Genomic DNA, 12654 nt, shown 5'->3' with positions numbered 1-12654 from the left:
AATGAACATTTCTACGTAAAATGGAACATTTCCTAGGGCTAACATTCTTCTTTCTTCACAGTAATACCTCGTGTAGGTAAAATTCAAAATATCTTGCTTGATGAAGAGCAGAATTTCCTCTTTATCGAACTGCATAAACTAACTTTGCTCAATTTGTTTTAATACACGATTTCTGAATATCATCATAGAAAGAATCATGGAGAAGGTGCATGAAATACATCACACCTGCCATTTTTTTTGTTAATTAAAAAGTAACCTGCAATGCAGGAGCTATTCAATAATTCACACATCACCTATATGGTTTTCAGTGGACCAGCTATGCGGGTTAAGGATTACGTTTTTAATGAAGTAATATTTTTCCCGTTATGAAAGAGATTTATGTGCATTCTGAAATAAAGAAAAAAAATCAGAACTTTCGTTAATATTTGAGAAAATGCGTTCTTGGTTTTTGTTTGCACACAGTGCTTCTCTACATTTCCATAGTTGTCATTTTTTCTATGTTGATACTTTCCTATCCTGCTTTTATATATTTTAAACCAGTAAGGTGTAATTATTGAATATCACCTTTACTAAAAGTTACTTTTTATTTCATAAGAATGGCAGTCACTACCGAGTACACTTTTGAAATAAGTACTTCATAGACATCTCATCAAATCCATTTGGATGACTACATAATATTCCTTCTGGTGATTCTATCCAAGCTTATTCCAAGTTTTTTTTTTTCTCTTTCTTTCCAAATGATTGGACATTATCTCCGATTTTTAAATTATTAGACATTTAGGGCAAAAAATCACTATGTGTCAGTTTTTTCCCCCCTTAGGATAGATTTCCAGAAAGTAGGTTACTAGGTAAAAAGTTATGAACATTTTTTTAAGTCCTTCCACACTTAGTGACTTACGTATTTTAAAAAATTTGGTGAGATGGGGTTTCATTTTTCATTATGTTTGGACAGTAAAAAAAAATTGGTGAAACAAATGAAAATGTAAAGGAGCGATATTAATTCACTTTGGAGTAAAGGTCAACAAATTGCTTTAAGTACTCATGAAAATTTCATGAGCTATTCGGCATGAAAAGTTAAATGCATTAATTAAGGCTTATGGTTTCATTAGCTGCAGTAAGAGAAAAGTAGCTACATTGTATTTAAGAAGTTGTGCCTTTTATTCCTTTTGAAGTCCTAAAATTAAGAGTGTAATTATTGGGTGGAATGATAATAGCAAACTTTGTGAGCCAAGGTTAGGACATGGTGACTAAAGCTGACTTTATCCTTAACGAGAGTAAGGATGGAGTTACTGATGTTTTTTACTCTGCAGATTTTCTGGCCTATTAAGATGGTGGTGACAACGGTGGTGGTGGGTGCTGTGCAGAAAAATTATTTTTTATCTATTTTTTATATAGTAGTTAGCATTTGCAAATCTTCAACTCCCAATTTATCCCTTCCCACCCTGTTTCACCCCGGTAACCAGAAGTTTATTTACTATGTCTGTGAGTCTTTCTGTTCTGTGGATAAGTTCATTAATGTCTTCTTTTTTATTTTTCCTTTTTTTTTTGTAAGATTCCACATATGAGTCATATCATATTGTATTTTTCTTTCTCTTTCTGGCTTACTTCGCTTAGAATGAAGATCTCCAGTTCCATTCATGTTGCTGCAAATGGCATTATTTTATTCTTTTTTATGGCTAAGTAGTATTCCATTATATAAATATACCACAACTTCTTTATCCAATCATCTGCCAATGGACATTTAGGTTGTTTCCATGTCTTGGCTATTGTATATAGTACTGCTGTGAACAGTGGGGTGCATGTATCTTTTTGAATTTGAGTTCCCTCTGGATATATGCCCAGGAGTGGGATAATAAAACCTCTTTTAAATGATCACCTGAGTTAGTCATCTCAGACCTACTAATTCACCAGTGGCTCCCATTTCTTAAAAGTAAAACACAAGCTGTAACCTAGCTCACACTAGCACACTTGTCCTGGAGGCTGTAAGCCAGCCCTGCGTGGTCACGGCACTCCTCTGCCTGGAATCCCTTTACAGTGTTCCCCTACGTCCCCTAGCCCTGGCATGCACTTCTCCTGGCTGTGTAACAATGCTCCTTGTCTGGCCAAATTTATGCCTGGCACTGCTCTATCAAATGGTCCCCACAGCTCCCTGCCCTGTATTTCCTGGGCCCCCTGATGTTCATACCAGCAGCATGCGTGTTATCAGGTCCCTATTAGCAGTCACCACATTGAAAACTTCAGAGAGGGAGGTGTGCCTTTCAACTCTGTGTCTCCTTTATCTCCTCTGTACATCATCTGTCACTGTGAGCAAGACAGGTGGATATCCATACCTTCTTATGGATGAAAGGAAGGAAGGAAGAGAGGGAGGAAGGAAGGAAGGTGGAAAGGAAAGGAAAGAGAAGGGAGGGAAAAAGAAAAGGGAAAATATCTATTAATTTATTAGCATCATTTGATGCAATGTAAGAACTCAAACGATGTGGAACAAATACATATTGCAGTGAATAAATCAGTTGAGTAAAGTCAGCTCTTACTTTTCAAAGACAATGAGTTTGATGCCCCCACCTGCTCCCCCACAGGAAGCAACAGTGTTGCTCGGTGAAGGAGGGAGCGCCTTAGGGCCATACTGGAGGTGGGAGGGAGCAGCCTACAGGGGAAGTGGCAGCTCCTGCCCCCTTAATGCCACACTGTGGAGTGGGCTGTGGCAGCTGTTCTGGTGAAAAAAACACATCTTAGGGGAGAGGAGGGAGACATTTCGCTTTCAGTTACTAAGGGTACCGCATACATCACATCTTCAAAAATCAGGAGGTTTATGCACAAGACTTAGTTGCATTTAACTGTTCATTTTGCTAAGTCTGAGCCATTCTGCAGGGGGAAAATAAAAAGAACAAAAAAGCTATAATCTTTTTGACACAAGGGTACAGGCAGGAACTTCCATAAAATTGGAGGAGGGACAGAGAGGCGAGGGGACCAGGCAGACATGATTGAGAAATGTGTCTCTCTCTGAATCTCTTACACCCTCCTCCCAAGGCAGGAAGACTTCCATGCTCAGCTTAGGCTGAATTAGCACATTTGAGCTGTGCCAAGGTCAGAGTCAACGGGTCCAGTGGACTTGAATTTGAACCCTGGCTGTACCTCTGCCCAGGCTTAACCTCACTGGGCCTCAGTTTCCTTATTTGTCAAACATACGTAATAATTTTGCCTTAGAGCATTAAAGATGGAGGTTATAAAATCCCTACTTCAGTGCCGTCCATAGAGTAGGCATGTGAAAATGGAGGCTAAAATGGTTATTTCCTCATCGTGGCCTTGGCCCAGGGGTTTCCCTAACTCAGTGTGCCCTCTGTCTTCCCTGTACTCATCCAGAGGTCAGTCTTCCTTCAAAGCACAACTCAAGATTCCCTTTCTCCATTCAAGTCACTCAAATGCAAAGAATGGACGTTATTTCTAAATGTGATCACCCCTATTTTCAATATCAGGATATAGTTTCTTTTATTATTTAACTGTGCAGGCCCTGAAAACATGGCGTTTCATGTCTACAGGGCTGTGTGTATATCAGTTGACCTAGGATTTGGCCCTGGGATCTGTGGGAAAAGGCTGGTTTTCCTCCCCAACCCCAGCGCCGTTCCGGGCGTGTAGACTAAGAGTCATCCGTTAGCTTTGGCTGGAGAGAGGTGGTCTTGTCTGCAGAACGCTCTAGCACTAGAGGCTGCCTGGGGCACGGACGCCATCCCATCTCCCTGTCCCCTTCACAGATGACAGCAAACCCCGGCTGAGCAGCAGCCCACCCGCGGCCACCCTGGGCAGCCTCCTGGACGACCAGCACTGGCACTCCGTCCTCCTCGAGCGGGTGGGCAAGCAGGTGAACTTCACCGTGGACAAGCATACCCAGCACTTCCGGACCAAGGGCGAGGCGGATGCCTTAGACATCGACTATGAGGTGAGTTGACTCCCCCCGAAGATCCCCAGACCCCTTGCTCAAAATCAGTAAGAGAGTCAGCAAACCAAAGAGCGACTGAGAAGATGAGGGGCCCTGACAAATCTTATCGAGGTTTATCTTTATCTCCATCTAAGCCCAGGGACCCACAGGGGAGGAGTCCATGGAGAGTCTGAGCCGTGAGCCTGGGGAAAACGCCTTGCCCAGTACGGTGATAACTAACAAGGTGTTTTAAAATAGCAAGTCTCCGTTGTACTTTTTAAAACTTTTTTGTTTTTTGCTTGTAGTCTTCACCGTCTGTCTAGTCTCTGGCTTACATTCAGGCATTCTTCTTTTGAAAGTCAATGTCAGCTAGCTGGGGTAATAGGAAATAGAGAAATTGTACTAATAGAAAGTTAGAAGAGCAATTATGCCACAATAAACTAAAAAAGAAATGATAAACGTAATCCAAAGAAACAGAAAATGTACAAGATAAGCTCTTGATTTTAATCTTCATTCCCAAGCAAACTTTTGACCAATACACATAGATGGTTAGTTCTTTCGTGCTCTCACCTGAAAGAAGCACAAGGAGGTGCACTTGTCTGTAACACAAAGAAGGCTGCATGGCATTTTGCAAACTGGCAGCCACAAGTTATCCATCTTTACTAGTAGTTTAGTTGAAGATGTATATGTTGTACTTCGATTATATGCCAGGCTCTGTTGTAGGCACAAAAAATAAAATAGAGAGAGAGAGAGAGATGACCAAGGCAGAGCCTCTGAGTTGGAGAGACTCACATTCTAAAAGCAGAGTCAGGCCTGAAACACCTGTGCAGAACAAGGAGGTGAGAGCCACCAGGCAGAGTTGTGCAGGGCGTGGTGGGGGTAGGGGGGAGGGAATCGGGGCAGAGGGCACTGGCTCAACGTTGAAAGTTGGTGGAAGGCTTCCAGCAGGAGGTGCTGCTGCATCTTGAGAGGAGAGCAGGGTTAGCCTGATGAGGAAGGGGGAAAAGGAAGGCCAGGCCCAAGAGCACACTGCGCAGGACCCACACACGGCGTGAAGGGTCACGGTCCAGTGTCTATGGGGTTTGAAACAATAGGCTGGCAGTGGTGCGTTGGAGCCAGCTGGTACTGACTCAAGAAGGCCAACTGGTAGGTTTTCAGGAATTGTGTAAGCTGGCTGGTAAATAGGGTCATTATGAAAAATTAAGTTATGTAAGCTTATAATTCATCAAAGTATTTTTCAAAGGTAATCAATTCATATTATCTCTACCTGCCTATCCCCGTATCTCTCTGTTTATCTATCTATGTGTCTCTGATGACTTTTACTTCTGCTGTATCTGCATGCGGGGAAATAGATTCTACGGGGCTGCTACAGTGCAGGTCTTCCCAATTCCAGATTTAGTGACATCTGCTCAATAGTGTGACATCCATCACGGTGGGGATATTTACACCATGGATATTGGCAAGTGCTATCAATCAGGCTTTGATTGATTGCTTTGTGGACTGTCTAGACCAGGGATGGGCAAACTGCAGCCTGTAGGCCAAGTCTGGCTTGAAGCCTGAAGTTTCCTCCAACCTGTGTGTTAAGAATAATTTTTATATCTATACAGGGTTGTTTAAAAAAAATAAAGCAAAAAAAAAAGACTATATGATAGAGTCTGTGTGTGATTACGGATGAAATAATTCAGTAAAGAATCAACAAAAGCATTTTATGAGAATTAATCAGTTTATGGAATTTATAGTAAAAGTTTGCATATTTTTTATTAGCAGTAAATTGTGTCTACACAATGCTTATGTTATGAAATAATCTGACATTTGAATGCAAGTGTGTGCCCACACACACACATACGTATAGAGCTGTGTATGTGTGCGTTTCACCCTGAACAGCCAGATGTTTTTTTTGAAGTATAGTTGGTTTACAGTGTGGTGTTAATTTCTGGTGTATAGCATAGTGATTCAGTTATATATAGATATATAACTGGATGATATATATGTTCCTTTTCATATTCTTTTTTATTAAAGGCTATTATAAGGATCCTGAACAGCTAGATTTTAAGCCTTTATCAACACACCACTTAAGGCAGCTGATTAGTGAGAGAGAAAATGTAAGAATTAGGGCAGACCCAGGTACCGATGGGAGAAGGAGCCCATGAACGATTTTTTGCAGAGCAGTGACATGGCTGGTCTTATGTTACAGAGTAGTCATTCTGAGCATATGTTTCAGGAGCCAGCTAAAGTAGCCTCTGCTGAAAATGTATCAGAAATGAAAATGCACAGGTCCCATCCAAACCTACAGAACTGGAAACTCTGGGAGTGGGGCTCAATAATTTTATTTTTTAATAATTGTTTTTAAAAACCCTCCAGGTGTCTCTGATGCACCTAACATTTGAGAACCACTGTTTCAGGGCAGTGACTCTGAAGATTATCGTAAGTAACTCTGTCACTTAGGTTTGTCTGGAGGTGGATGGAGCGGGTTGCTGGACAGATGGTTGGAAATCCTGTCAGCAGACAATTTCAGTCACCAGTGGGAGATGTGACAGAACAGTAGAGGTGCATAATTGAAAACTTAGGGTCTGACTTTGTTTTTCTCCCCAGTCACTATCATAAGCAGTAAGAAAGATCTCCTCTTTTGGTCCTAATTTTCATTTAGCGTACTATTGATAAGAGAGGCCATTCATTAACTTCGAAAGAGTATTTGTCATTCTTTGACTCAGAAGGCAAGATACGGGGCAGGATTTTTTTAGTTGCTGATAACTGAAAATCTATGAATATCAATCACTCTCCTTTGTGAGCTTTAAGTGACTGAAAAAACAAAGAATACACACAATATTGGAATTATCTTGAAGCAAAGATATATTTTATGAACTTGAGGACAATAGCCAACATAAAATCATCATTAAGTTTCACTAGTTCCCCAAAGACTTTGCCTCTAATGGCCCGAGAGATGGTTCTAAAGCTCACGCAGTTGCCTGATTTAACACTGATTTTCAGACTAATGTCGACCTACCTTTGGTCTCCAGTGTGGAGAATCCATATGGAGTCACAGACGAGTGGCATTAAAGTGAATGTCAGCATCTAGGGGAAGAAATCCAAGGATGTCACTCAATTTGTCAAGTTGGAATGAATTTCTTCTAGAAAAGCCTGAATTTCTTGGTGCCTTAAAAAAAGTGTTTCCTAGGAGAAAAAATAACCAACAACCAAAAAACAAATCTTGAAATGTTCTTCTAATGCAACCTCTACTTCAGAGAATTGAGCCCCTTTCGGGGTGTGCAGCCACGCAAACATAAAAGAAGACGCACTGATTTCAGCAGAGACAGTAGAAATTGGCTCCATTGGGTGAGAGGGTTTTGTGCTGGGACAAGTCTCTGGAACAACGAGAGCTCTCCAGCCTTTGAAGACTCCCCTCCTTTAAGTCCATGGGGAGAGAAGAGCACTGGGAACAGTCATCCTGTGTTGTAGCTACCATGTGACACTAACTAGTTTTATAGACCTGGGAAGTGAAAACTCTTAAGTTAGTTACCCAGAGATGTCACCAAACAAAACTTTGTGTGCCCAATGCATAGAGGGGCCAAAAAACCTGAAACGTAGGAGTTGGGAGCAGAGAAAGGTTTATTGTAGGGCCAAGTGAGGAGAACAGGTGGCTCATGCTCAAACATCCCAAACTCCCTGATGGTTTTCAAAGAGAGGAAGTTTTTATAGGCAAAGTTTGGGGTGAGGGCTACAAGGGTGTGCAGATTGTCTTCGGATTGGCTGGTGGGGAGGTAACAGGGCAGGCCTCCAGGAATCCTGTGCTCAGTCTGAAATTGGCATCCTCCACCTGGGTGGGGGTCTTAGTTCTTGCAGAAGAACCCAAAGACACAGTGTTCTGTGTGTTCCTTGAGGAGGAGCCAGGACCCTGCCCCAAGGCTGCACTGTTGTTTCCAGATTGATCCTCTCTAGTCTCTGCGTTCCCTCCCTTCCCTGATTAGCAACTGGAGCTCAGGGAGGGTCAAGGGAGCTGAATGAAGCCTGTTTCCTACCAACAAGAAATGGGGGACACAGAAAGGGTTTGTATCCAGGAGGACCCCACTGGGTCCTGCTGTGTTTCAGAAGCAGTATTAGCACTCTTAATGGAAGGAACAAAGCTAAGAATCTAAGGAACAGAAACTAAGGTCTTTGTCATAACAATGTTGCCTCTTAATCAGAATCCACATTTTCAATTTGATATTGACCATAAGTCAAATGTGGAACATGAACCCTGCTACCACCAAGTAGAAGAATGACTGAATTCAGGCCCCTGAGCTCCAGAGACCCATTGTCAGAGCACGTCTGCTGGTCTCGAGCTGTACTCTGCCAAACTCTACATTTTGGCAGACACGTACATTCCACAAATCTAAGCTACTCTTCAAATTTCAGCATGATGTGGAGATACTTGGCTGGAAAATATGGTAGCTTTCAGTCCTCCGTCTTAGACTACATCAAGGATATCAATCAAGTGCCTTTCCTTGAGGCATCTGGTAAGGAATTTGCCACACACAGGTGTGCAGTCATCAGCTTCTCCTCCTGCCTGGAAGACAAACAGACAAGGGCTCATAGGATCTTCCATCAACAAAACAAGAAGCAGGAAGGGTGTAGATCCTTTACTTCCCATTGGAATGTTGTCCCAGTTCACATCACTCAGCTCATGTGATTTTTTTCCAAATGCTTGTGAGAAAGATTGTTGCTGAAAAAACCCACCCTCTGTACCCCAATAGCCGAATTGAGAGGCAGAGGCAGAGTTTTGGGAGAATCAGGAAAGAACAGCTTTGTTGCTTTGCCAAACAAAGGAGGTCACAGCAGGGCCATGCCTTAGAGACTGTGAGCCTGTCTTGGGGTAAGGGTCCTGGGGTTTTATAGAAAAATGGGAACAGGAGGGTGATGACAATCAGGGTGTGAGAAGGGGCTACTTTCCTTTCATCTTGGCAAGATGTTCTTCTGGAAGAATTTAGGAGGGTCTGTTCATTTTCTTGAGGTTTAGTCCATGACATTTCAAGACCTCTAGGGTAAAAGGCTAAGTTATTCTAAGAAAAGAGCGCACAAGGAGGGGAGCCTATTAGTCATAACATCAGATTAGCTAAAAAGTACAAGCCTGAACAACTCAGAAGCATCTTGTTAGTTTTCTACTCTTTTAAGATTATTGTAATTCATTTACTTTTAGCTTGGAGTGGAAGGGTTTTAGAAAAGAGATTTTTAGGGTCTTAGTGAGATTCTGAGATTCTATTTCTTTGAGAGTGTGCAATCCAAGAAATCTTTTATTATCAAGAATGCTCAGTAATCCTTTTTTTACATAACCACCTTACCAGCACCAAAAGTATTCAAAACATATTTTTAAAATATAAGATTTATGTGTTATCACATCATAAATATTAAAAAGACCTTTGTAAATAAAATATTTTAATAAAAATTCCTAGTTAAAATAAAACACTAGATTCAACTAAACCCTCTAAGCATTAAAAAATATGTATCTATACATATATCTTCAAAAATTAATTTTATTAAAGTTTTAAAGAAAATATGAGCCAGTACTCTTATAATCAAAGATTATGGAAGGTCCGTGTAAGTATGACTTAAGTTTCAGAAACCTGGAAATAAAATATATGAAAAATTTTGTCCATACAATATTTTTGAAAATCCACATGAACTTACACAAAAAGATACACATATAAAGATATCACCCACCTTAATAACTTGGAAAAGTACATCAAAATTTAGGTAATGAATAAAAAGACCCTACAAATATTTTTTCTAAAGTAACTCAGTGGAAAAATAAGTAAAGAATTTGCGTGTATAAAAAATACTACAATGCTTTTTTCAAGTTTAGACTGCAAAGAATAAAATCTTTTTAATGTTGGCGTGGGTATGAAGGAACAGGAACCACGTAATCCATTGTGAGTGGGACCGTACTTAATACAATAGCAAAGAGAGGGCGACATCTTCAAAATGCGAAACAAGTCCTCATCAATCCAATGATTCTGTTTCTAGCAATTTATCCTACAATTATAAGCACATGTGTGTACTGGGGTACATATTAAGGGTAATAAAGATTGGAAATTCCTCGAAAGCCCATCACAGGTGGGTTAATTAATAATTATGGTAAACCCTGAAGGGAAACAGCTCCTCCAGGTGCCCCAGTGACCTTGCACTGTCCACATGGGCCACTCAGTCAGATCCACCACACTCCTCAGCTGATCTGAGTCTTGGCAGATGCCTTGTATTCTTCCTGAGACACAAGAGGATGGAGACCTTCAATTGGTGACTCCGAGGCCATCGCCCATTCACCTCCCTGCCCCGTAGGAGGCTGTCATGACACAGTTTCCTGATACTTCCTAGGTTCTGATAAGGCAAGAGGCGATCTGCCCTGCCCTCTCATAATAGACTTGCATCACATAGAGTTGATTGGCTGAAATCTAGACCCAGATCTGTAGCAATGAGGAATCCCACAGCTCACCCCACAGAGTCATCTGGCCCTTTTTGCTTTAGTATTACCCTTTTTGGTTTGTGAGACAGGAAACATAGGGAGCTGGGATATTTGGCTACAGTTCTCTGCTGTCTGTGTAAGTCGCAAATCATCCAAATCTGAAGTGGCTCTTTTATCTTTACCAGTGGTCTTCAGATCTTGACCTTGGGCTCACCTTGTAGTGTGTATGCACCTGACAAACTCCTACAGCAGGATTATACATCTGTTATAGAGAATGTTTGGGTGTAGAATCATCTCCCGTGTAAATCATTAAATGAAAAGAAAAATCAGTGTACAGTGCAGTGTAAACAGTATTGATGTAGGAAAATGGGGTGTGAGAAGATGGCTGTGTCCCAGGTCTCACTCAAGTCCCCAGGACGCACTCCGCCAAGTGAGGGTCCTTGGTTTCACACAGGAAAAAATTCAAGAGTGAGCCACAGTTGAGTGAAAGTAGATTTATTCAGAGAGATACACAGTCCATAGACAGAGTGTGGGCCGTCTCAGAAGAAGAGAAAGGCCATGAGGTGCAGGGTTGTTAGTTTTTATGGGCTGGGTAATTTCATAGGCTAACAAGTGGCAGGATTATACCAACTACTTTGGGGAAGGGGTGGGGATTCTCAGGAAGTGGGCCACTGCCCACTTTTTGACCTTTCATGAGCAGCCTTGAAACTGTTCTGGCACCTATGGGTGTGTCATTTAGCAACTGTTGTACTACAATAAGTGTATAATGAAGCCCAAGTTCACTGGCAGTCAAATCCCACCATCTTGAGCCTCAAGGTCTACTGGGAGTTGACTCTTCTGCCATCTTGGTGCTAATTGCTGTCATTCTTTTAATGGTTGTGCCCTGCCTTCTTCCCTCCTGTCTCAGTATCTGTGTTTAAAACAATAGACAAGTGTTGACCTTGAAAGTACAGAAATTTCTGGAAGGATAGGGATGAGCACATAAGAGCAGGATCAATGAAGAAAAAAGCTCCATTCTTCACAGTACACTCTGAATTTTTTAAGTTTGGTACCACATGCAAAAAAGTATTTTAAGAGGAAACTGAATCAACAAAGAAACATATGACTTAAGGGATATTTCTTATTTGCTTCTAAAATTGCATCCTCCCAATAATGTTTATTCAGTCTTCCTTCAAAAACACTTACCACTTTACAATATATTATTGTTGATTTATTTTTAATTATCTATCTGTTCATCCCCACCCCAGCCATAGAACTTAAGCTCATCATAAGAGTCAAGACTTTCTTTTTTGTATTTCAGTTTATTTCTATAGATTTGTGTCCGGTATGTAATACACACTCAAATAGTTAAGAAAAAATTTTTAAAAAGCTTATTTCTGTGAATTTTAAAGCTATCAGCTTACACCCATCAACTTACACCCTGCTTTTCTTTCCATAAGAAGTTCATAGTAGGTCCCCGTGCTCAGAGCCACTCCTTGCTGCCCTTGCTTGAGCTTGGCGCTGCCCAGTGGGCACTTCTGCTAGAGCTCAGACACGATAAAAGGATTGGCCTCACATAATACAACTGTTTGTTTGGTGATCAAAACCACTACAGATCACCAGGGAAACTGTTTTGCAGCTGCTGTAGTAGTATAAAATAAATGGAAGGAAATAAGATAAGGAAAAGGCAAGTTAGTAGATGCCAAATGGAAATAAGGGGAGAAAAATGGAAGGAAGAAAAAATGACCACCTCTTCTGTGTCGCATTTGGTGATTTTGTTCAATCCTTCAAACATCCTAGTGAGGGAGATGTCTCGGATATAAAACCCAGACAAGAGCGACTGATCAGTCTCCCACTCCAACTCCTCAGGAGCCAGGGAGTAATGGAAACAGGATTTGAGCCTAGATCTGTGTGGCCAGTCTCCAGAAAGCGTCATGGTGACCAGGTTTCACTCGGAAGGAGGGGTGGTCCTTATCCTGGCCTCTGCATGCTTACGAGACTCAAAACCACTTTTACTGCGGCCAGTTTTCTTCCTAGTTTTAAGGTTAAGATTTGTGATTTGTGGAGTTGCCAATTTCGTGTTTCCCCACGTTTTAGGATGGTGGGAAGGAACAGAAAGACCTCTAAAGTGTGTACTGAAAATAAACTACTTGTGTTGAACAGGATGGAAGGAATTTATCAGTACCCTTATTATGCCCAAAATATCACTGTTTTTATTAACATGAACCAAAAGAACACGTGATAAAATTCCTTATTGTATTTTACCTGCTATCAGGGATGTGGTGTTGGTAGTTTTCAATTACTTAATAACACATTCTGAGGCTGGCTG

General features: G+C 41.3%; 1 protein-coding gene across 1 annotated transcript in view; it reads left to right on the top strand.

Annotated features, from left to right (window-relative positions):
* The window catches only part of CNTNAP5 (contactin associated protein family member 5), a 730584-nt gene that overhangs the window by 343427 nt on the left and 374503 nt on the right, over positions 1-12654 (top strand). The window contains exon 6 of the mRNA XM_072960805.1: positions 3750-3934. Coding sequence (XP_072816906.1) covers positions 3750-3934 — 185 coding nt within the window. The remainder of the gene's footprint in view (positions 1-3749; positions 3935-12654) is intronic.

Source organism: Vicugna pacos, chromosome 5 (assembly GCF_048564905.1).
Source record: "Vicugna pacos chromosome 5, VicPac4, whole genome shotgun sequence".
In the NCBI taxonomy this organism is placed as follows: domain Eukaryota; kingdom Metazoa; phylum Chordata; class Mammalia; order Artiodactyla; family Camelidae; genus Vicugna; species Vicugna pacos.
The sequence above is the reverse complement of the archived record's forward strand: the minus strand, read 5'-3'. Positions and strand labels throughout refer to the sequence as shown.